The sequence below is a fragment of the Parambassis ranga genome, chromosome 8 (assembly GCF_900634625.1).
Source record: "Parambassis ranga chromosome 8, fParRan2.1, whole genome shotgun sequence".
Lineage (NCBI taxonomy): Eukaryota > Metazoa > Chordata > Actinopteri > Ambassidae > Parambassis > Parambassis ranga.
Genome location: NC_041029.1, coordinates 17,643,373 through 17,668,156, shown reverse-complemented (window position 1 = coordinate 17,668,156; position 24,784 = coordinate 17,643,373). Strand labels below are relative to the sequence as shown.

General features: G+C 46.2%; 4 protein-coding genes across 8 annotated transcripts; 3 read left to right on the top strand and 1 right to left on the bottom strand.

Moving 5' to 3' along the window:
* Window positions 1–977: 977 nt before the first annotated feature.
* On the top strand, window positions 978–10,468 carry rab3db (RAB3D, member RAS oncogene family, b). Of its 4 annotated transcripts, XM_028412852.1 has the most exons (6): window positions 978–1,295; window positions 1,514–1,703; window positions 3,560–3,796; window positions 7,571–7,689; window positions 7,773–7,897; window positions 7,981–10,468. In XM_028412852.1, exons 3-6 carry the CDS (start codon window positions 3,560–3,562, stop codon window positions 8,166–8,168), a joined length of 669 nt encoding a protein of 222 aa, XP_028268653.1. In that variant the 5' UTR covers window positions 978–1,295; window positions 1,514–1,703; the 3' UTR covers window positions 8,169–10,468. The 4 variants fall into 4 exon arrangements, with proteins under 4 accessions (XP_028268653.1, XP_028268652.1, XP_028268654.1 ...); XM_028412851.1 differs by lacking the exon at window positions 1,514–1,703 and having other exon boundaries at window positions 979–1,295; XM_028412853.1 differs by lacking the exon at window positions 1,514–1,703 and having other exon boundaries at window positions 998–1,091.
* Window positions 10,469–12,104: 1,636 nt separating this feature from the next.
* epor (erythropoietin receptor) lies at window positions 12,105–16,798 on the top strand. Its single transcript, XM_028412848.1, has 8 exons — window positions 12,105–12,362; window positions 12,494–12,629; window positions 12,710–12,876; window positions 13,485–13,636; window positions 13,722–13,878; window positions 13,959–14,046; window positions 14,135–14,222; window positions 14,308–16,798. Exons 1-8 carry the CDS (start codon window positions 12,260–12,262, stop codon window positions 15,046–15,048), a joined length of 1,632 nt encoding a protein of 543 aa, XP_028268649.1. The 5' UTR covers window positions 12,105–12,259; the 3' UTR covers window positions 15,049–16,798.
* Window positions 16,685–18,273, bottom strand: swsap1 (SWIM-type zinc finger 7 associated protein 1). Its single transcript, XM_028412849.1, has 2 exons — window positions 17,589–18,273; window positions 16,685–17,451 (listed from the first exon to the last, which is right to left on the bottom strand). The coding sequence occupies exons 1-2, from the start codon at window positions 17,856–17,858 to the stop codon at window positions 16,894–16,896; spliced, it is 828 nt and encodes a 275-aa protein (XP_028268650.1). The 5' UTR covers window positions 17,859–18,273; the 3' UTR covers window positions 16,685–16,893.
* znf653 (zinc finger protein 653) lies at window positions 18,206–24,512 on the top strand. 2 transcript variants are annotated; one of them, XR_003671133.1, is made up of 11 exons: window positions 18,206–18,516; window positions 18,625–18,665; window positions 18,794–19,099; window positions 19,196–19,692; window positions 19,785–19,962; window positions 20,050–20,134; window positions 20,774–20,891; window positions 20,967–21,081; window positions 21,152–21,251; window positions 21,341–22,552; window positions 24,385–24,512. XR_003671133.1 is itself a non-coding variant. In XM_028412847.1 (10 exons), the coding sequence occupies exons 1-10, from the start codon at window positions 18,221–18,223 to the stop codon at window positions 21,516–21,518; spliced, it is 1,914 nt and encodes a 637-aa protein (XP_028268648.1). In that variant the 5' UTR covers window positions 18,206–18,220; the 3' UTR covers window positions 21,519–22,975. The 2 variants fall into 2 exon arrangements, 1 of the variants encoding a protein (XP_028268648.1); XM_028412847.1 differs by lacking the exon at window positions 24,385–24,512 and having other exon boundaries at window positions 21,341–22,975.
* The last annotated feature ends 272 nt before the right edge of the window (window positions 24,513–24,784 follow it).

The following is a 24,784-nucleotide window of genomic DNA, read 5'->3' as shown; positions in this document are numbered from 1 at the left end:
AAGTCAGTGCAGCAGTCACACAGATGCACGCCGCTGTGGACCGGAGTGATGCAGCAGAGCCCTGCAGTAATCTAGTGTGTTAAATTAATTATGAGTCTGGGAGTCTCAAGCTGCTTTATTCAATCATCTCTAATGTGGAAATGTGGACCTAATTTGCAACTGTCTGATCTCAGTGATGGATGATGCGCCTTTGCAGCATAAAAAAAAAAAGAGTTCCTATTAGATTCTATCAAAAGGACTGGACACACACACACACACACACTGCTTCAGTCATTATCAGCCTTTCTGCAGCGTAAAACAGGAAAAACAAACAGAGGCTAAAAGGCCGTCTGAAAGAGATATTATCACATTTTTTCAATTCATATGATCCTGTGGCGCCAAAGACACTTCTAAAAACCTCTTCTTCACTTTTAAGACTAAGTCGAGACCGGATTCATCTTTCTTTTTCCAAAGATTTGTAAGATTTACAGCTGCATTTGTAAAAGATTTTAAGGTGATTTTAAAAAACATCCTTCATCAAATCATTGATAGGTTTATATTCAATAGGCCCAGCTGACAGCACGTCTTTCTAATTATGTGTTTTGTCTTTAACAAACTGCACCTTTCTTGATTTTTAAAATAATTCATCATCATCATAGATAACCATTCATATATTTATCCACCGGAAGGGGCGTGGCTTATAGACACACTATAGTGCCAGGGTGGAAGGGGGGGGCCCACAGCTTATGTTTGCCCTGCGGCAACCTGCGATGTAAACCCGGCACTGTTCTATATATGTATAAAAGTTGTATGAAGTTATATTGCGCTTTTTTCCTTGCGCTCATGATTACGTTATTTACTTATTTTTTTTAATGTTTTATAATTTTTTTGAAACTTTTTTTGTGGGTGTGCCCGCGCGCTCACGTGCGCACACACCGTGGAAAGCCGTCCCCTGCCCTCGCGCTGCCTCCTCCTCCTCCTCTTCCTCCTCCTCCTCCTCCTCCTGTCACGCAGAGGGAGTCCCAGTCTGCCTGTCAGCTCTGTACACAAACCCAGATCCGGGAGCCGCTCCAGTCCACCGACCGACAGCCCCGCAACAAGCCGGAGGAAAAGTGTGTGAGGAAGGACGCGCGTCGGTGACCGCTGCTGCTGAGCTGCTGCTGCTGGTGTTGGTTGGTGCTGGCGGTGCTGCTGCTGGTGTTGGTTGGTGCTGGCGGTGCTGCTGCTGCTGTTCGTGTTGTTACTTCAGGACTTTGCGAGCGCGCTTTGACAGTTTCATCAGAGTCGAAGGGGGAAGTTTCTTTCTTCCACTGGAGGTGAGTGCTCCGCTTCCCTCACGTCCTGAACAGCTTCATGTAACCTGATGTGACTTGTAGCCTCAGCAGTTTACCCCCGGGGCCAGTATAATGTGTGTTTTCTGCCCTTTTCATGTCATTTCCCTTCGCCTCCTCTTAATGAGACAGAACAGATGTGACAGCTGCTGTCTGATCAATATCGCTCATTTCCTGTTGATTGTGGCCTCCTCTACAAACAGTGGCAGCTGACAGACCTGCACCACCACCACCACCAGGCCCAGGACACTGCTCTGGCCTTTATTTGCTTCCCCTGGAGATAATGGCGCTTCATGGTGCCATAAAGGAGCTGTTGGTGCAGCCCAGCTCCCTCTGAGATGCCTGTCATGATATCAGGACAGGTGCTGTGGGGCTCCTTATCGGCGAGTCCTGGTCAGCCTGTTTTGTTTGGTTGTTCTACCCAGATGTGTGTGTGTGTGTGTGTGTGTGTGTGTGCAGTTAAATTTCAGGAAAAATGTAAAAGTGTCAGCAGCTCTCTGCCTCCGGCCGTCTGAGCTGCACAGTAAACATTGAATCACATGTGACCGGGTTCTGCCCCTGGCTTAAGCTGAGCTAAAGGGGGGGGGGGTGAATCGATGCTATGTGATCTGTAAGTGCACCAGAGAAGTCCACCTCAGGGACCCTGGCATAGCACAGGCGTCATGTGAGTTGGGGATTTCACAGCTGATGTTTTTGAAGTATTAGAGAGACTTACAGCAAACAGTTTACAGGGAACATGTTGAGAAAGAACTTCAGGGTTTGGACTCCGGGCTGTTTTCATTTCTCATTAATGATCCTCCTCCCTCGGTGGGAGTGAGGGAGTCAGATAGATCTCTCTGTCTCTCTCTCTCTGCTCTGGAGACGTCCATCTGGCCAGTTAAACGCTCAGCGAACTCACTGCTTTGACCACTAATGGGTCTTGGAGGCAGCTGTGTCTGGTCTCCACGGAGATGAGGCTCACCATACAGGGGCGGGGCCGAGCTCGCTGCACCCATTGATCAGCTCTGTGTGTGTGTGTGTGTGTGTGTGATCGCTCTCCCTTTCACACTCAAAGCTGAGCAGTTGCTCATCTCCTCCTCCTCTTCCTCCTCCTCTCCTCTTCCTCCTCTCCTCCTCTTCCTCCTCCTCTGACAATAAAAGGACTTGATTGCAGGTAAACCTGCCCCCAGGAGAGATTACACCGAGAGGTCAAAGGTTATCAATAGGCAGGTGAACAGACCGGCCAATAATTTAAAGTTCCATTTTTAGTGGCTGTAGCTGTTATTTTCAATCTCAGATTAAAAACTTGACTAAACGTTTCTAAAGATTCTTAATTGAACCAGTAGAGTTTTATTTTAATATTTTAAAGCGTTATGTCCTTGATGGCACCTTTCAGTGGAACTTAGCATGTTGCTGCCAGTGTTGGTTGATGGGCTAGGAAGAAAAAAGTGTGTCTGTGCCTCCGCTCTGTGTTTAATATAAATCTGAACTGAATCTGATCTCAGGTCCTGTTTGACCATTTTGGATCTATGGTATTGATATAGGATTTTTTTGTGAGTACACCTTTTGACGGTGGACCTTAAGTTGTGGTTGTTGTCTCATGTACCTTTTTGCTCCAGAGTTGATGTGTATATGTGGCTTGTTGAAGCAGTGGGCTCTCTTAGCTTCAGCTGTTGTCAAGTCTGCATCTGGTTTTTAGTGGTGGAGTTGGATTCAGTTTTTAATCTTAGTGAGTCCATCTGTATCTGGAATCAGTAAAGTCACGACTGTTGCCTTTTGTCTTTTGACCTGTGAATGAATGTCATCTGTAGTCTTTCTAACTGGAGACAAAGGCCAGGGGATGGTGGGTTTTCTGTCTGACGTGAAGGGGACAGCAGTGAGTTGTGTCAGGGATCGGGCTGGTGAGAAATCTTCTGAGCTTCTTTTCTGAGCAGGACGGCCTGAATATGAGCACATCAGTTTGTGCTTTGAGACATTTTTCCGATGTCACCGTATAATCAATTCATTGCAAAAACTGCCATCGAGCATCTTGGGATCGGAGCGTGACTGAACTGATGTCATACTCACTACCTGATCCTGCTGTTGATCTGCTGCTGGTGTGGTTGGTCGCGTGTTAGGAGGTGGCGGTGGGTTTAAAGATGGCCGACGCCAGCACCTGATATCACAGGTTCCCCTGGGTGTTGAGATTATTTTCTCACACAGTCCACAGATTAAATAAGAAATGACCCGTCCTCAGTCAGCTTGTCGTTCACCTTGTCCCTGCTTTCCAGATGGCGACGAACGACTCTCGGCTCCAGCAGCAGCCCTCCCAGAAGGATGCGGCCGACCAGAACTTTGACTACATGTTCAAGCTGCTGATCATCGGCAACAGCAGCGTGGGGAAGACCTCCTTTCTGTTCCGATACGCAGACGACTCCTTCACCTCCGCCTTCGTCAGCACCGTGGGCATCGACTTTAAGGTCAAGACCGTCTTCCGCAACGACAAGAGGATCAAGCTGCAGATCTGGGTAAGCTGGTCCAACATGCAACACGCTGTGGGTGTTTACGCTGCTGTGGGTTCGGCCGTTGTGCAACGTTAACCTGTGGATTGCACAAGTGTGAAAAAAAAGCACAACTTCCTCATGCTTTCATAGACTTTCTCACTCGCTGTGCTTATCTGGCATCTGGTGAGTGTCTGGTGAGTCTGGTGAGATAATGTTTCAGGGGGTACAGCTGGGTGTTCGTGGGAGCTTGTGTGTTTCAGCGCAGGCAGCATGAAGCTGGAGGAGAAACTGCAGCTGATGGTTTTCTGTGGATTCATGGTGAAGCTGCAGGTTGCAGTGCTGCTGGTAGCAGCTTCTGTTGCTGCCCTGCAGGAGATGGTTGTTCCTCTTTGCTCCGTCAGTTACTCACTTAGCATGCACTCTCATGGTTTTTAAGCAGCTTGTGGTTTTTCTGTAAGATACTATGTCGGGCAGAAAGCATCATGTCAGACAATACATATGTCTTCACTGTTAAATTTAAATATTATGAATGAATATAATCCTTATTTATAGAGTACGTTCATAGACCCCCTGCCCAATTGCAGAATTTGTTGTGATTGTTTGTGAATCTTTATACATTTTAAAGGTAGGGAGGAGATTTAGAAAACTCAGCCAGGTTTAAAGTAAACACACGCCCCTTTCTCTCGGAGCTCACCCTGAAGCCACGCCTCCAATCACATGGACGCATCACCTGAAGACGAGCTGCGGTCTGTGGCTTCGGCCATCATGCACGTACCTCTCTGGTGCACAGAGCAGGAAGAGAGTGACAACCAGCCAATACTCCTACAGGGTCCACCCGGAGGATTGATGATGTTTTTATGTTTTATAGCTTCAGATGATTCATATTCTTCTCTTAGCATAGTTTTGGATGTCATAGTGAGCTGCATGCAGGTTTACATTAATCGTCTGTGGATGCTCTCGTTTATCCCGGTCATGTTCTGTAGCTTAGGACCTCTGTGGGTGGAGCTTTAGTGAAACTCACATGACTCAAGTCCCTGTAGTTTAATAGGCGGCTAACGAACAGAACTGTAACAGGGCCATGTGTGGAACTAACAACTCAGTGTTATGGTGTAAAAGGAAGTACAACCTCCTGGGAGGAGATGACAGGACTGAGCTGTAGACTCAGGTGAAAGCAGATGTCTCAGCCCCCACCTATGTCCAGCTGGCCTCCTTGACTGGTCAGCTGAACAGTTTGGAGAAATTTGACAACACCTCTGTGATTGAGGTGGATTTGTCTTGACCACAGTCTGACTGTCCTGTTGTCGTTGTATCCTCACTGTTCTCCTCAGAGTGCGCCACACATCCTTACTGCTATACATTGTTAATGCTGTTCAAACAGATGATTCATTTGAACCAACAGTCCACTGTAGGATACTGTACACAAACGGTGACTGAAATGAATCAGCAGCCCAGCAGCCCACACCAAAACACACACTCACCTGCCTGGCCAAACATGTGTCTCACCATAAGTGACATTTAGCTGGGAAAGAGGAGGAGGAGGGGGAGAAAGAATGAACAGGATTAGCAGCATTAGATTAGTCAGGTTTTGAGAAGGTGGCCGTACGGTGTGTTTGTGTGTCTGCCCGGCCTTCTGTGTGGGCGAACGACAAAGAAAGCTGGTATTTCCTCAGCTCAGGAAGCAGAGGAAGTTCCCTATCGGCCTCTGACGTAACGCAGGCACACAGCAGTGTGTTTAAAGGGTGTGGGAGCAGCAGGGATGTCTTACTACAAGTCCAGCGTGGGGTTAATAATCTACTGTGAAATCACCTATTCCCACAAAGAGTGTTGTTGATGAGGCCGCTCTCTGCCAGCTGCTGCCTCTCTCGCTCTGTGTGTCATCCTGATAACACAGCACATGCACGGCTGAGCGGGAGCGTCGTGTTCACGCTGTGCTCACGTATTGTTTACACCCCTTCCCTGTTTCTGTCATGGAAATATGTGTCAGAACTTCAGGCAAACACACACACCTTTTGCACACTGAGCTAAAAACACATCCCCACGTGTGTGTGTGTGTGTCCCAGGGGATGATATCCTGCGTGTGCTTTGTTGTTGGCAGCCAGTTTAAACGCAGGTGTTTAAATGTCAGAGTGAAAGCTCTATCATCACACACACACGGGGGCGAAGCGGCTTTTGTTTCCTGGTTTCGTTGGGTTTAATTGTAGCCACCCTGGAGGCGGTGTGTTCAGCTCGTCGTCCCATTATGCAGCCAAATATTTGATCGTCTCAGTGCAGCATGTGATAAAGACAGATCTGGAATATTTCACACTTTCAGCCACAGTGTGAATAAGCTCTCAGGTCAGATGGAAGAGCAGCAGAGGCAAAGTGAGGCTGACCACCCAGCACCGTCCTGGCTGCAATGGAACATTCATAACCCTCAATGGCCTCTGGTTACCTGGACAACCCACCACTCCTCCTCCTCCTCTTCAAAATGAGGAAAAAACACCAATGCAAATGAAGGACAGGTTACCAGGTAACCATGAGAGCCGAGGACCAACTCTGTCTACCTGTTTGGTCTTAACCGCACTTCTCATTAAATCCTTTATGATTTTAATATCACGTGGTTTCCATCCTAATGTAATGTCTTAAATCGTCGTCTGTGAAGCACTCTGAATTGCCTCGTGTCTGAATGATGCTATATAAATAAACCTTGGAGATCCACTACTGAGCCCCTCGACTGTGATATCAAATGCAGGCTCCCTTCACTTAGAGGCTGCTTATGAAGAACAGGTCGCTCGCTGTGGCTATAAGGCGGCGCCACGCGACACGGACCGTCTCAGGCTGTTATGTAATAAGCACCTTGTTCTTAGCATCTTGATTTATTAAAACAGTTTCTTTGGAAGGCCAGCACGATGAAGGTTTCTTGAACTGCAGTCAGTGGAAAGGGTCCAGTGTCTATCAGGTCAGATTGAAAGTCTGGTGTAGGTGGAGATGCAGAGTCCTGATCACACACCTTTATCGTCTCAGAAACCAGTTCCACTCATCTTTACTCTGAGCAGTAGTCACATATCATCCACTTTTGTTGAGTTTAAAGACATAGAAGCACAAAATAGTATACCAAGAAATGATCACTGCTACACCCGCTATCCCAGCCCGTAGATAGCTGGAATAGTCTCCAACAGCCTGTGACCCTGGGCTGTAGGACAAAGTGGGTTCAGAAGATGATGAATGGACGGATCGATCACTCAAACTCTTCCAGGCTGCTTTCTGCTGTTTGCAAATGGTGTGGTGTCCACTGGGATGTTGAGAGCCCCAGCTGGACCAACATGGGGATGTGTTCGTATATATATACACTACAGTTCAAAGGTCTGGGGTCTCCAGGCCAGTTCTACAGCTTCTCTGATCAGCTGTGCTAACATCATTTCACAGGAGTTTTTGACCTCTGCTCTGCTCCATCAGGCCCATGTTTTGTCCATGTTGCTTGTATTTTGTTTTGTTTCTTAAGTATTCGACCACTTTTTGCTTTTTTTGCTGTAGTTTCGTCACTGAATTTCCCCTTTTCGGTCACCACCTGCAGCTTATTCTGCTTTGTTTACAGCACACACTGGACACAGCAGCCCAAAGCTCATTTTCATGTGTGTTTTCTAACGTGTCCGACTGATAAGAAAAAGCCTTCAAATGAACCAGATGACCACTATGAATAATATTAGGCAGTAAAAACTGATGGTGTAAATCAGCTGACATGTTGGAGCAACAGACTAAACCCATACTATGTACAATACTGCCTCCTTGTGGTTCAACATTGTGTGTGTGTGATTGCAGGATACAGCAGGACAGGAACGCTACCGCACCATCACCACAGCCTACTACAGAGGAGCCATGGGCTTCCTGCTCATGTATGACATCACAAATCAGGACTCCTTCAACGCCGTTCAGGACTGGTGAGTTGGACCGCTCTTGTATTTTTCCTTTTTTGGCACAGGGTCTGTATAAACACGGACTTCTCCTGGTTTTAATGTCCCAGGGCGACGCAGATTAAGACGTACTCCTGGGACAACGCTCAGGTAATCCTGGTGGGCAACAAGTGTGACCTGGAGGACGACCGGCTGATACCCACAGAGGACGGCCACCGGCTGGCAGAGGAGCTAGGTGCAGGCAGCCTCAGAGCTTTGAGTAACATCCTGTTTGTTCATATAGTGTGAATCACTCTGAACCCCTGCTCCCACTCTCAGGGTTCCAGTTCTTCGAGGCCAGCGCTAAAGACAACATCAACGTCAAGCAGGTGTTCGAGCGCCTGGTGGACGTCATCTGCGAGAAGATGAACGAGAGCATGGAGGGAGACATCAACATCGTAGCCAACCACAGGAACCAGGGCCTTAAAGACTCAGCGTCAGAGAGCCACAGCGGCTGTGCCTGCTAAAGCATCTGCTTTCTTACCAAGTCTCACACACACACACACACACACACACACTGACAACCTCTTCTCTGTGCCTCAACCATGGACGGTGCTGCACCTCTTCCTCCAGCTAAGACTGTCGTCATCAGAGCCGTCAGTCTGTCTCCTTCTGTCTATGTGGTCCTGACCCAGTCCACTGAAACCTGCCCAGGACTCAGTCCACACATCAGCCTCCATGACCACTGCTCATCAATCATACAGCAAATTTACATATATGCATATTGGCAGCAATCCAGTGATGGCTGATGATCTCAGCTTTTGAAATTTAAATAATTGGAAAGCTGCAGATGGTTAGATTTTGTGTTTAATATGATGATATGGTAGTTTCTTACTTTTAGAGGTGGTCTAACCGTCTCCACCTGTCTGCTGTTTACTTTGCAGACATCTAAATTAATAAGCACATCTCTAAAAGTATCAATTTTTTCCTTTAAGGGTTCTAAGGTAAGAATTTCATGAAATGTACAAATATTTATCCTTTTTATTGTTGAAGTGTTTCTTCCAACAAATCCAACAGAAAACTCACCTGCTGCTGCAGCTAAGTATTACCGCACAGCGTCTGCACCCTGCCTAACCAGCTGCTATGTCCTAGAGCTGAAACACCATCATGTTCAAAGACGACTCATCAGTTAGCTTCTAGCGATTCTCTGCTGTCTAATTCATGCAAAATCCTCAAGGATGGCTGCTAAATTAGCTAACAATAATAAATACCCAATTCCAGATCCGTGCACCGTAGCTCGGTCACAGCTGGTTGGCGAACCTGCTGTAGCTTAGCTGTGAGTGGGTGTGATAGTGGACGAACTTCACCAGCTACTGTGACTGATACAAGCTTCTGGGTGATGACTGTAAGGCGGTTAGCCCGCTAGGTGTCATTCAGCTAGTGAGTTAGCAAGTAAACAGTATGGTGAAGAGTCTACGAGATATTTTCTTAGATTAGAGGTGATGCGTGACATAAAAAACCTGCAGTAGTGCAGCACAGCGGCATGCAGCTGTAGAATTGGTTTGAATAGATGCAAACACGTAACACAGCTGCAGTTCATTTAATGGCCACAGGTGCCTATATTAACAGATTATTATTAATATTAACAGATTATTAGTCAGACCTGCTCTTTTCTGCATTCACTGTCTCATACACACACATTTTCACTGTGATACACACACACACACACACACACACACTTGCCCCTACTGCCGCATGACAAAACAAATCATTTGCATGCAAAACCTACTAAAAACTAATATGTGGTGTACTGTATGTTTTTTGCTTGTTACTGACATAATGACTGTTGAACTGCAGCACATTGTGTGTGTGTGTGTGTGTGTGTGTGCACACGCTCTTGGACAGCTGTCTTTGTAAGAGCCAGTTTAAGTGTTTGAGGACCCGTTCAAATGGCAATTTGAGGGTTAACACTTGGTTTTTAGAGTAAGGCTTAGCCTGAAGGTCTTTGTTATGATGGTTAAGGCTATAGGGAACACATTACGTCATGAATGTCCTCACAAATGTAGCTGTACAGGGTTGTGTTTGTGTGTGTGCTCAGAAAGGGAACATGGATCTCTGAGCAGTGCTGCTGCAGAGTCACTTTCTTCTCTGTTACTGTAACAGTTAGAACAGGAGGGTTTGCATTCCCTCCTGCACATTTCAGTGTTGAAATGTGAGGTGTTTAATTTGCAGGGCCATCTGAGCGCCGCTCTGCACGTGCTGACTGCACACTGCGATGCCACAGCTCTGCAGTCGGAGCGGGCCGTGGGTCGCAGGTAGAGGTCAGCCCGCTCCCTGTACTGTGATCAGCCTGTGGTCATTTATCTTTGCCTTCACTGTGTGCTGCTGGACACTGATATTTCGACTCATATCAGACAGCTGCTGTTATCTCCGACTAACTAAGGAGGCTCTGTAACACAATGTGCAGCTTTACAGTGTATTTAAAAGGAACACAGGTGCATGTGAGAGCTTATAACATCGTTGAGGTTGCTTTGCTGCTGAACACATGTGGCTGAGCTGGCATCACAGGGCTGAGCTGTCCGCTGATGCTGAATTTCTTAATCTGGCGTCGTCCCTCTTGTACAGATGTGTTTGAGGCATCCGGAGCTGTCGGTCTGGATTCTTTCTCTCTCTCCTCTTTTGTGCTTTTATGTGTTGCTTTCCTGGTCGGCTCATCGTCTCCCTCTATTTTTCGAATGTGTCGGATAAAAAGTGCATCTTATAAAGTAGATAAATGGATTATGTCTAAATGTGTATATGAGAATAAAGAATATATTAATTACAAAAAGCAGCAGAGTTTGGACTGTTTTCAGATTGAACGATGAAGTGATCATAATATAGTTTTGAATGTCAAACCTCACGGATCTCTGTGTGACATTCCTTCAAATTTGGTACAGAAGACAAACTGAGTTTAGATTTAGACTTTGAAAATGTCCGTGGAAGGTTACAGTGACCACATTTTTAGGGTTTCTTAACCCTTGTGCCCTCCTCTGCCTTTTTTGTACATTTTTTGCAGTTTTTTTTTCATTTGCTGATCATTTTTTTTGCTGAGTTACAGCTGGTGGCGTGGGTTTTTGAAGTCACGTTTTTGAAATCCAGTGTTGTTTCTGTTACTATGTCATTTATACTCACTTCATGCATTTTGCGCCCTCTGGACACCTTCATGGCCAAAAACGTACACACCACAAAAACTGCCATCAATATTTTTTTCTACTTTTTCATAAATCACTTAAACTAATTCAGCCCTGCTCAAAACTACCAAACATTAAACCACTTTCAGGATTTTAACCCTTTAAATGCCAGTTTGCTTACCTCAATGATGAATTATTGATCAAAAAATAAACACAAAAACATCATTATTTTTCATAAAATAAATAGTAGGTGTATGGGGCTTCAGTGGTAATTAGGGTCTTGGATATGTCAAACATTAGTAAGAAAATTGATTTGATTACATTAGTATTTTTTATGTAATTTAAAATTAGGCACCCTTCCACCACCTTCGTGGCCAAAAATATCCATGCCCTACAACTGCTATTAAACTTATTATAACAATATTTAGTGTGAGTGTTTGGTGGACGTTCTGGTTGAGTTAGTTGTGTGTTGATGTGAAACACACATGGCTGTTTCCAGTGTGATTTATGACCACACATCCTACCTCCAAACCTAAAACCTTAGCCAGAAGCCTTTCTCACGTCTTTATCTGAAGAACCAGAGAAACCACACTTTGCACATTGTCCTCCTCAACAACAGATTTCCTCATCCTCTTCTTCCTGTCACCACACTCAGTGAGACACCACCTCCACCTCCCCTGTGCACGGCCTCTGCTTACAAACACAACGTTTGACAGCTGCTTCAAAGTGTTTGAAACTTTTCTTTACATCAGTGCACATCTCTGGGACCAGACTGTCTTCTGCAGTGATGTAAAGACGCACCGAGTTGCATTTAAACTGACGGAGATGGGCGGCTACGCCCCTCCAGGACACTTATCTTGGATGAAGAAACAGGCTTGTCTGCAGTTCCGATAATTCCTGTCAAACGATGAAAACATGGGTGCAGTCAGGAGATAAGGAACCGTTTAGGTCTGCTGCCTGTACAGTGCGAGTGCGCGATTTCCGTTACTTTTGTCACATGCAGGAATTAAATCGACCTGACCATCAGTGTGAAGCTGAACTCCTCTTCCAATCTCATCCACTTATCTATCTATTCATCTGTATGCGTTTTTACGCAATGGCGATCATCTATGCGCCTTTTACGCAGCTCACGCTGGCTTCCACTTCTCAGACACCTAAGTTGTAAACATCAATGAGCGCCTGATTCCCGCCCATCACCACGTGAGCGAGACCTTCTTTTCGCCCCACCCCTTGTTCACTGGCTTTAGGAGAAAGTAAACAGCTCCACTTTACGCACCTTATCTGGCACAAGCAGGCGCGTAACCGCGTTGCGCCATCCATGGTATCTAAACAAAAAACAAGCGTCACCCTGAGAGAGAGAGCTGTGTTTGTGCCAGGTTGTCCTGCTCCAGAGATGCAGGTGGACCGCAGCGAGCCGAACTCCTTCTGCTCACAGTGAAGACAAAAGGATGACATGTGATCACCTGAGCCGTCTGTTGGCACTTTACGCGGTATGTTGCGCCATGTGCGCCCCTTCCATCGTTCAAGGCGCACGGGATTTTGAAAGGAAAGGTAGGGTGACCTTTTTTTAACATTTCTACAAATAATATGTAAATATTAAGTCATTGTTCAAAACAATAGAGGCAATTAGATATTCATACAATATTACATTATTGATTGACTTTACATATGGACCTCCTCAGCCTCCATGCTGCTGAAAGCGGAGCCAGACAACCCAAAGTGCTTTGCTGAAGGCATGAAGGACTTGACATGCTTCTGGGAGGAAGATGAGGAGAGGGCTGGCTCAGTGGATCAGTACTCCTTCACATATACTTACCAGTAAATCACATTCATTATCTGTGTGTGTGTCTTCCCCCACTTTCTGTTTCCTAAGCAGCGTCTTCTTCTGTCCTGAGCAGGAATGAAAACAGCAGCGGGTGCCCGCTCAGAGTCGTCCCTGCTGCAGGTGGGAAACGGCTGTTCGTCTGCCATCTGAACAAAACCAGGATGTTTGTCCAGATGGACATCCGAGTTCACCGGGAGGGAGTGCTGATCCATAATCGCAGCCTTCTCATCGATCTTGTCTGTAAGCGATTTATCCGCCTTCAGAGTCAAAGACTTGAGCATGAATTACATCTTCAATGTATTGATCATGTCTCCTAGTCCCTTGGCTGCAGTCAGTCAATGTGGTTGGTTGTTGTGCTTAACTCACACATATGTGATGTCTTCTCAGGAGCGTTTTTAGCATCTTTCAGCTCATTGTTTTGTTTTTAAAGTAAGTGTTCAGTTCGGTCTTGCGGCTCCTGTTGCAGCCAACAAAGAAGCCACTTTACATTACCCCTGCAAACCTCAATGCTACCTGACATCAGCTGATACTCATGCAGCATTTTAACCATCTGAGCTGGCGTACCCTTCCTCTGCTTTCTCAGATTCCGTCACGTTGCAACCCCCCGTCCTCCTTCCTATGCTAACTCTAACCTCATCAATGACTTGAGTCATCGGTGCCTGCTCTGTAGTCACAGCTGCTCCTCAGGACTTCACCTCTCCATGTGTGCACATGGAAGAACAAAGAGGTGCACCCCCCTTGCCGTGGGCTTTATATGTAATACAAGGGTGTAATCAGTTTGGGTTACCTGAGTACCTTCATTTGATACCTCCTTTGGTACTATCTAACATGTGACTTCTTATTGACAGTTCTTCTGGACCCTCCTGCTAACGTGACGGTAAGGACCACGGGTCAGCAGGGTCAGCTAAACGTCAGCTGGCTGCCACCTCCTCTGAAATACATGGATGACAGCATGATGTACGAGGTCATCTACATTCCGGCAGACAGCCACATTGGACGGGTATGACACTTATTGTCCGTGTTCAGCTCTGAGTGTCTGGTAGATGTCGGGGCTGCACATGGACTTTTATTGATATTCATTACAGGTTGAGGTGGCACAAGCCTGCTCAGAGTTGATCCTGAGAGGCCTGCAGTCAGGCACCAAGTACCGCGTTCAAGTCCGTGTAAAGTTAGATGGGATAAGCTACAATGGGTACTGGAGCGCCTGGAGTGACCCGGTGTTTATAGAGACTCTCCCTGCAGGTGAGTATTTGTGCCCATACGTCAAGATTTGGGGCCACATTTCATTCTGATCCACACCGGTCATTCTGTGTATCCTCTAGAACTTGACCCACTCATCCTGTCCCTGACTCTCATCATCTCCTTCATCTTCATCCTGCTGTGCCTTACTATGCTCCTGTCTCATCAAAGGTTAGTCAACAGGGAGACATATTTCTAGCCACAAACCAACTATGGTTGCTTCTGTGAATTATGTTTTGAGCATCTGGTCCCTTCTTAGGTTTCTTATCAAGAAGATCTGGCCAGTTATTCCAACTCCTGACAGCAAATTCCAAGGTCTCTTTACTGTTTACGGTGGGGACTTTCAGGTAAGAACATGTCCACAGCCATGATAGGTCTTAATTTTGTACAAGCCTAGTTTTTTCAGTCTTTTCTTGCATTTCTTTTGTTCAGGAGTGGTTAGGACAGACCTACGGAGGCTTGTTGTTGACGCCAGCTTTCATCTACTCAGAGGAATGCCCCTCCTCTCTGGAAGTACTCTCAGAACTCAGCCTGTGCCCCACACTGTCCTCCCCACCTCTTCCACCCAAGGCCTCTAAAGCTTTGACAGCGTTCAGAAAGGATGATAAGGGCTTGAGGAAAGCGCTGGATGACAGAGAGATGGTGGACAGGGCGGATTCCACTCTGACAGATGGGTGGAGGCCTGCCCCACATGACCACTGGCTTATGGACCGCTTACGGGCGTTCCAGCAGCACCCCATCCCCAGCTCCCAGTCCTCCCTGCTGGAGTCTCAGGACGCCTATGTCACCCTTAACGCCAACAACCACAGTGAAGACGAGCACCTGGATGATGTCCTGGAGGAGGCCTTACCCCTTGAGGTTTTTTTCAACTCCAGAAAGACAGCATTGTGTGAATCTCACTCTGACCTGGGGTCTGTACAGCAAAGCTCCGGATCAGGTCGCCTTTCATCGCAGTCTAGCTTTGAGTACCCGAACCATACCTTGATGCCCAAAGGCCCTGGGTACACCTACATGATGGTGGCAGACTCTGGGGTCTCCATGGATTACAGCCCCATGAGCAGAGTTGAAGACATAGGGAAAGTGGTTATCTATGCCAACGACTACAAAAACGAGATCCTCCCTCTGAGAAGACCCTTTCTGGTGAGGCAGTACCCCATCAATGACGACGGCTGAGGGGGGAAAGGGCGAAGGGTGGATCTGGATATTCACACAGGGCTACATGAGCCTCGTCAACTGTTAAGAACGGACACTAGAAGTGGACTGATACCAATGCGTAAGCTAACAAACTCAAAAGAAGAATCCGGTGGACGTACATGATCCGTACAGGACTGTGGTTTACACATACTGATATTCAGAGCAAAGTTCTGCAGGCCCATTGTATCCTGACCAGAATTTTTAGTTTCAAGGTGAGGGAGTAAAGTCTCTTGAGTGTTTCATATTTGAGTTAAGTCTTTTCTTATTTTAAGCTTTTAAAGGATGAAGGTTAGACATTCTGAAATGAAAAACTGTTAACAGTAAATAAGCAAATGCTCTTCCCCTGTTCCTCTGATGCGTTTGGTGCCATCCATTTTTCAACAAATTCTGTCGGCAAACCCAGACCAGCCTCCCCCGTTCCTCACGCCTTATCTAACAACACTATGAGAGCATAGCCATGACAGCAGCAGTGCTCAATGCTAAGTATTAGCCTGATTGTAGCCAGCTAACATGCTCACAGCGGCAAAAATGGTGTCCATCAGGCTTTGGCTCAGTTTTTGTAAGTTAGCATGCTCATACGCTCACAGTGTTAATAGGTCATCACCTTAGTTTAGCATTAGCATGCTATCATGAATCTCAGTTATTAGACATATAGGCTGTGTTCACTATTTAGCAAGTTAGTATAAGGTCTTTAAGGCAATATTATAAGGTTGTAAAAATATTGTGTCCACCATCGTAGTTTAGCATTTTAGCATGCTAACATACATACTTATAACTGCAATGCTGATAAAAATGTACTGTCAGCAAGTTAGCATGCTGTATAGGACATTAACACAAACTATATGGTTATAGTAAAAAAAAGTAAGGAGTCTAATGTAAATTTGATTCGTTTGAAAAGTTTGAAAAAAAAAATAAAAATAACCCCAAAAAACTAGTAATTCCAAATTTGTGGCCCAGCTGTGGAAAATTGACATGATCAGGGAGAACCAGAGACATCTTTATAGACAGCTGTTTGGTCTTGTGATATTTGTTGACGACTAAAATCGTTTTTTAAAGACATTTACTTGACCCTCTGCAGCCTTTGGTGGGAAACTCACTGTATTTGTATATAATATCAGGTTTTATCATCGAACCAGCAAGTCCTTTATCAGTTAACTATGACTGTAGGCAATATTCACTCTGTAGCTGTTTGTCTTTCATGTCATGTTGTTTTTTTTTCCGGTCACTACTGCCACCTATAGAGCACAGCGTGCATGACATTCATTGGAGTTTTGAAACATGACAATTTTATGCTGTTTAATGCTTGTTTGCTTTTTGATTTACTTTGAAAATATATTGTCACCATTCTATAAGTGTATAGGGTCATTTCTAAACATTTGTATTTTTGAAAGATAATATAGCACTTGGTGTTAACAGCTAGACTAAATTTTAAAGCTACGAATAAGTGGCTGCCTTTACAGTGTGCAACAAATTTATCTTATTGTATTAGAATGAAAATCCTATTTCCTAAATTACATACACAGATTTAAAACATAATAGAAAGTACTGGTGTTTCCTGTTGTACTTAAACTGTGAGACACAGATACTGAAGGATAATTAAGAAAAGAAAACCAGATATTTGACATAGAGAATATATATTTTTTTGTATATACAGTGTATTTTGCAAAGTTTTTTCAGTGTAAAACAAACTATGTCATTGCAATTTAATAAATGTTGTACATAAAGAACAGCCGTGGTCCTGTGAACATATTAATGATAAGGCTTTAGGTGACATGTTGACAGTTTCTGGTCATTTCCATTCATTTGTTCGCTGCTGAAGTCTTTTTAAACCAACTTAAACTCCATTAAACCATCAGGGAAAATGAAGAGCTGCCACTCCTGGACTGTACCTGGCTTGTCTTTACAGTCTTTGGTCACAGACGTCTCTGTGAGTCCCCTCCCAGAGAGGTAAATATGCCACGCCTCCTGCGCAGCAGCTGCCACAGCTTCATAACCTCTCTCCTGATCCAGAGTACAGCGCACCTGGAAATATCGTTCAACAACATCGAGAATGGGATCTGTGGCACAGGGATCCCTGCTGGCTTGTCCAGTGTCCACGTCAGATAGGAAGGAGGCAATGATGCGGCAGGGGCCCGAGCTCTGGGCCCTCTGCTCCAGGACTTGTGTGAGAAAGGCAGCGGTGTCACAGAGCAGTGCGGACACGTGTGCGGCGCAGGACTGCCCGCATGAGTGAAGACTGCCTCCAGGACTGAGCAAAAAGCCCTCCAGCCTGTCAACGATGATCAGTGAGGGAGGAGTGGGGGACATGTTGGTGGATTCATGGAGGCCGGCCACCTGCTGGAGGAGCTCCTCTGCTGTCCTTGGATAGGAAAACTTAATTTTCTTAAAAATAAGGCACAAATCATCACAGAAACACAGTGAATATACAAAATATTAAAAAGCATATACATAGCAAACATAAACATGATCATTCCTACAACCCCCCATAGTTATAATAGTACTGATTTAAAGACGTCTACCTTAAGACTCTCTGGACTCAGGCTGGGGACACATCTCTGCAGAGACAGCGGGAGACTCTGTATTTGTGTCTGGGTGAAGAACACCACCCTCACCCCCATCTCGGAGGCCGCTGTCACGGCGGCCAGCAGCAGCACGGAGCGGCTGATGCTGTGATCTCCCAAAACCAGGGCGCTGCAGGGGCTCGGGGGCGGAGGACTGAGCGCCGGCTCCTTCTTCAGACCTGTCTGGGATTTAAAAGTCCTAAACACGAGTGTTAAAATGTCCGCCATGTCCCGTACCTAAATATTAGCCACCTTTTATTTCATTTAACGCCGATAACCATGTTGTCGCTAAAGTTTGCAGCGTATGTTTACATGTTGCGCTCTGGTGTTCATGCTAATGCGGTCCGGGTGAGAATCGTTAAATTTGCTGAACAGTTCCGCCTCGACTAACTGTTAACATAATAAAAGATTTGTATGAACACTTTTGCCATTATGTTCGCATTGCTAATTTCAATACTGCTTCCAAAACATTTTTTAAACCTAATGTTTGAGTAAAAAGCAGGAAATCGATTAAACTACCGCTTCCGGTGCTCCCTGACACAACTTCCGGAGAGTTGGCTAATCCCACAGCATCAGCTGTTACGGCCAAGATGGCGCATCGCCTGGCAGAAGTAGAGGTTTCCCTGGAAAATAACCAGGCTAGGGACCAAGGAAAGGGTGCAACAAGGCGGTGCAGAGGGCGGCCCAGGCTCCCGGACTCTGACCGAGCCCAGAGGCGCCTCGAGTCCCGAAAGAAGTACGATGTCAGGAGAGTCTACCTCGGAGAGTCGCACAAGCTGTGGAGTGAGCTCCGCCGGCGGACCAGTCTGAGTGATGCCGGGCTGGCAGAGTACCTCATCCTGCTCAACTCCACCTACGGAGAGAAATACCAGCAGAAATACTGCGGGTAGGGTCAAAGTGCTGCTTCCACAGCTGAGATAAAGCAATAAAAATAGACCAGAGCGGAAGTAGGTTTCTTGTTTGCAACTTAATCAGATTTATTTCTGTGCTACAGGAAGAAGATTGCTCCAGAAGTCTCAGTGAAACAGAAGAAAGGTGAGTGTGTGTAGGGAAGTCAGTTTAACAGCAGCTGTTTGCTTCTGTGATTAGACAGAGAAGTTGGATTTTGGTCTATAGATGGAGCAATGTAAACCTTTGACCTTTGACCTTTGACCCCCCTCCAGGTAGGAAGCAGCGTATCTCCAGCCTCCAGAGTTTGGTGCGTTGGTACCAGGATCACTCACACTCCTGTCCCCATGAGCCCCAGCTCAGAGCTCTGGAGCCGCAGCCCGACTTCTCCACAGCTGCTATCTGGCAATGCGACTCCAGCCATTCATTTGTGCAGTACCTGTTCTCAGCGACGAGGGAGGGGAGCGATTCAGAGCATGGCGAGGAGTGTGATGGTGAGGGTGCTGCAACCACCGATGCACCGGTGGGGAAAGAAATAGCGAGCAGGAAGAGGAGAAAGGAGGATCACGATCAGTTCAAAGGTGCAGAATCCTCCGTTTATGTTTTTTTTGTATATATTTCTATCAGTAGCTGGTAAATTCTAAAACATTTCTTTTAATTACTTTGCATATTCTTAGATGTTGGAGAAAATGTGGATGTTTCTGAGGTGCAGCTTCCAGCTGTGAGCCCCGTAGAGGAGTGTGCAGCTTTAAACTGCCAGCCCGGTGCAGAGGCCTCCTCGAAGGATCCTCCGCTGACAGAACAGCCTGTTTGGCAGATGGAGATGGAGCAGCAGCAGCAGCGAGCCTCCCTCACACCTGCATTTCACTGCATCCCCATAGAGGAGGAGGAGGCGGAGGATCTCAGGCGAGGTAAGGACGGAGAAGAAGAGGAGGAACAAGAAGAAACCAGGACTGTTCAGCATGATTACCAGTGCGTTGCCATGACAACATCCTTAGTGGATGAACTGGAGAAGGTGGACGGGGACCCGGTGCTGTCGCAGAGCTTGAGCGGTTCCATCCCGCCACCCATGCAGGTGCAGGAGCAGAGTGAGATGTTCGACCCTCAGACTCTGCAGACGGTGGTGACCGGCTGTGAGCTCCCCGACCAGAGGACCGCTTTGGAGGGCTCACAGGTGTGTGAAGAGAATCTGGCACAGATGCAGATATCAGAGTGTGGTGGTATGTTTGGCAAATGTTACGATTGTATTTTTTTTTTAATCCTCAGTTAATCATCATCACTGGCCCCAGCTATGAGGCCCTGGCTTCAGAGGGAATCCAGCTCAACATGGGCAGCGGGAATGTGGAGGAGGTCACCTGCACCGTCATTGGGGGCGTCACCTACAATCAGGTGTGTGCATCAGAGTCAAAAATACGGACAGCAGAGGACGAGGACTCCATGACAGGTATGCTAAATGTAGCAATGTAGTTTAAGGAAGGACGTTTCTCTCCTTTTTTTTATTAGGCTGCTTTCTCACACCGTTTCTCTTTAGGTTTGACTGACAAGCAGCTGCTGCAGCCTGCTGTGGACACCTTGGAGATGAGAAGCGACAGAGAGCTGCAGAGGAGTCTGAGCAGGTTTGTGGCCCTTTTTTTCACATGCATGGTGGGGAAGAATGCTATGGCTAGCCATACTGCTCATGCTCACAGATGTGTGGAATCTGGTGGGAGGTCAGTGGTTTCAGGAGGAGAACAGTGTCCACAGTGTCTGTTTTTACCAAGCTGCAGCCTCCGGGGTTCAGACTTGAAGCCCATGTGGAAGTGTCAAAACTTGTAGTTCACGCTGCAGCCACTGGGGGCTGGCTCCAGCAGCGAGTAATTTCCCATAGACTCCCATGTTAAAATGGCCGACTTCACAGCAGAAAAGAACATGTTTACAGCCTGGTACAAAAAACCACTCTGGTCTTAAATGATAGGTTCTCTTCTAGTGTCAGTTGTACGGGGGGTGAATTTTTTTACAACTCACTTGTTTTTATTATATTCGGACTTAAAATTACGCATAATTATGGGCGTTGAGCGACAGGCGATTGATGTATCACAGTGCGAGTTTCCTGCTTCCACGATCGCCCGCCCCCCTAAACTCCGCTCGTGCCCCCCGCTTTGTCCATATTTGGAGCGTCCCGGAGCCTCCCACCGAGCCTCAAAACGGCTCTTCAGAAACAAACGGGTGACGTCACGGAAGCTCTGTCCATAGTTTTTACTGTCTGGTTTTTACAGTGTCAGGTCAAAGAGAAGCAGAAGAGGTCCAGTCATCGAGGCTGACGGGATGCTTAAGATGTTCCACTGTCCGTACGAGGGCTGCAGTCAAGTCTACGTAGCAATCAGCAGCTTCCAGGTACATTCATGCAAATACTTAACATTTCAGCATTATGCTTTCTTGCAGACGATTAAACCGCTTTGTTCTCTGTAGAATCATGTGAACCTGGTTCACAGGAAAGGCAGGACGAAGGTGTGTCCGCACCCCGGCTGTGGCAAAAAGTTCTACCTGTCAAATCACCTGCACCGTCACATGATCATCCATTCAGGTGGGCCCACGGAGACATGTCAGAATATTATTATCGATACAGAGGTGTCAACATGTGAGTCTTCTTACAGGTGTCAGAGATTTCATCTGCGAGACGTGCGGGAAGTCTTTTAAGCGCAAGAATCATCTGGAGGTTCACAGGCGGACGCACACGGGAGAAACCCCACTGCAGTGAGTTTAATAATCCTGCTTTAATATTGACATGAAAGTCTGGAACGTGTTCGTAATCCTCACTTCTTCTCACCAACCTCGTCTCACAGATGTGAAATCTGTGGCTACCAGTGCCGCCAGCGCGCCTCCCTCAACTGGCACATGAAGAAACACACGCCCGAGGCCCACTACAACTTCACGTGCGAGTTCTGCAACAAGAGGTTCGAGAAGCTGGACAGCGTCAAATTTCACAAGCTAAAGAGCCACCCGGACAAGCAGGCGACCTGAGGGTGTGTAACCCTGCTCATCAGAGCTGAAACCAAACCAAAGGAGGACTTTCAGTGAGGAGAAAGACTGCACTGTGTCTGGCCTCACCATGTCCAGGATGATAAGAACAACGCCAGTGTTCATACGGGCTGTGGGTGAGGGCAGGAATCTGACAGCTGTGCAGGACTGAGGCTGTGTCGAATCCTGTGTTTACTGCAGTGAAGACAAAAACGAACAGGTGATGGAAGATTTTTTTAGTCCAAAACCAAAACTACAAGAACAAAACCCTAAGCTAACGGCTAACTAGCCTACTACCAATGATGGCTGACTAAAAGGTTTGTGGTCTAAAGTTGAAGGAGTCAAATTATCCACCAGCAGAAAGCAGACCTCGCTGATTCAGAGACTCTGTCCTGTTCCTGTTCCCACTGTTTGGATTGTTCTTTATTTAGAAGTGGTCTGATCCATGGTTACAGACTGATGCAGAAATCTCTCAGGATCCACCTCAGAAATGGCAGATCGTCTCTCGCCGCCATGTTTTTGTAGACCTCCACATTATTCTGATTAACCTGTATAACTCATGTCGTTCTCCCTCAGGCCATGAACTTATCAATCACCCTGTGTGTTCAGAGGTGGCAGCAGTTCGCATTATTTAGAGTAAAAGAAAGGATCTGGAACCTTCTCTGTGCAGTGTTGTATTTCCCCACTGTGTGGGGGAGGAAGTCATGGATGCTAAGAGATTAGCTTGTTTTAGCCACTATACTGGGAAAATTCCAGAGGCTCCAGCTAATCTTAGCCAGGTTGTGTCAGAAAGGTCTGATTTAAATGACTGATCAGTTCTTACAGATTAATAATGTGTTACATGACACTGTTGCTGCTCGTACTGACGCTAACATAGCTCCTTCCATTTCAGTCATGTCTTTTTACCATCCCAGTGTCCAAGCTCACTACGAGGAAGCATGTGAGTTTCTCAGGAAGTTCCACCTGGTGTCTCTCTCTCTCTGCCTGTCTGTTTTCTGCCTTGTGGTTCTAAGCAAATGCACTTTCTCTCTCTGGTGGTGAGTCACTATAATGCGTACGTATGCATTTGTATTTTTTTTTACTTACAGACATTTGCTTGACTGATTCATGGGGTGCGGTGTGTTTTTGCCTGTGGGTGGTTGTGTGTTCAAAAATAGTAAGAAAACCGCATGATGAGCACAGGAGTCATAAACTCCTTCACAGATGAATGGTGGACATGTACGTGCTCTTTGGTTGGTTGTTTACATTAAAGTTCGGCTTGGGGGCATGTTTGACTTCTTCATGTTGAAACAGAATTATTTAGATCTTTAAAAGCTTTCATTAAATATTTTTTAAATGTTATATCTTGCACTATATGTGACCCAAATACTGTTGTGTTCATATTGTCAAAGGGTGTCCTCGTCCTAGCGTGTCACATCTCTAATTTGACGCCTAATTAAACACCTTTACAACTTCTGTCACGTCCTCTGCCTGTGTTTTGTCTTTAACCAGCTGATGCTAGAAAGTGGGCGGGGCCTGCTTAGCTAACCAATCAGTGCAGCTTGGGCTGTTTTTCAGGCCTCCTTAACTTCCTGTTTTCACAGGAAACCACAGGCTGCGTGTGAAGATAGATTTTATAGCTCCGTGTTGTCACCTGCCACCATTTTGTCAGTTGTCAGAGGCAGGCGGATCAGACTCACACTGGTTGAATGTCTATGGTTGTAAAATGAAGCCACTGTTGAAATGCCAACAACTGTAGTTCCTCAAATGGCCACTTGAGTGAGCCTCTAAAGGCGAGTCCATCCCCATAGACCTCTATGTTGACATACGCCAATCTACAGTGGTTAGCACTGCTGCCTCACAGTGAGAAGGTCTGTGGTTCGACTCCGGCTTGGACCTTTCTGTGTGGAGTTCACACGCCCCCCCCCCCCAAATCCATATCCTGAAGACGTGCATTATCCAGGGTCCCACCTGGGTTAGACTCCAGCTCCATGTGCCCCCTTTTCATTCTGTAGGGATTGACTTCCTCCAGTGGCCACACAAAGAACTGCTGCTTTTGACACTTCTGTGTGCTCGAACATGGTCAAACATTAGTCACAAAATCAGTAACTCATCAGGCTTCAGTGGTTTGTGAAGGACTGGTTTGCTGATCACAGCTAGAAAAAGCTGATGGATGTGATACTTGATTCAGTCCCTCCCAGCTGTTGTTTTGTTTTGTTGAGTTGAGTTTTTAGGAAATTCTCCTTTTTAAACAACTTCCTCGATGGTTTCCTGTAACGAACCGTCTGAGCGTCAGGTTTAAAACTCGGAGGAAGTATTCAAATCATAAACAAACTGCTGCTCTTTCATGGGAACTTTTAGAGTGGATTATTTAGAAATGGCAAATTCTGTTATGGATATGAATCTTTGAGGATTCTCCTTTACATATTCAAAAATCTTTGGAGTCTATAGATTGTTTTTCTGTCCTGCGCTGGAAGCTTATAAAATGATTTTAGTCCTGAAGGAGAACCCGTGTGACGCGGCTGCATGTTCTGAATGAACAGGATCCATTTTCAAAGGTAAACAGCATCTTTCTCCTCACTGTGCCACAGTATCCACAGCCTGCCCGACCTGCTCGGCTGGTTGTATTGATGATTTTATTATTTGCTTTTCCAGTTCATATGACGCCTGCTTGATTCCAGGTGAGACTCCATTGTTATCAGTGTTACTGTAGTGTAGTAAGAAAAGAATTACTTGTTGAACAGTAAACAAACAAAGTGTGTTAGATTTGTTTTTATGTACCAATATAATTCTGAACTAAAGACAGATAATAGATACGGTAATAGATCAGTGTGTCCTGGATATAAGCTCGTGTGACAGATCGTTGTAAATCTGCTGCCTCCATCTTAAGGCCTTATTACCATCAGTGATGTCAGCGCCGATGGAGGCTGCTCCTTCTTCTAGGATAGTGATAGTGATTGTGAATTCAAACATGGCAGAGGAAGCCAGGAAGATGACCTTCGTCACCACACAGACCACCGACAGGACCACACAGCTGGGCATCACCCAGGTCCCACAACAAAGTCCAAGCTGACCAAGCTGTCCGCTCCCTGTGGACCTAAAGCTGCTCAACACATCAAGACCACGGATGAGAAACGGACATCAGCGAGGTCTCCAGGGACACTCTGCTCTCTGGAGGAACGATGTACACCACAGGTCCACAGCGGGGGCGGCGGCCATCTTGTTGACCTGATTTGACTGCTACCTCTGTAGAAGCAGCTCAGCGGTCGCCATGTTTGGACCTTGATGAT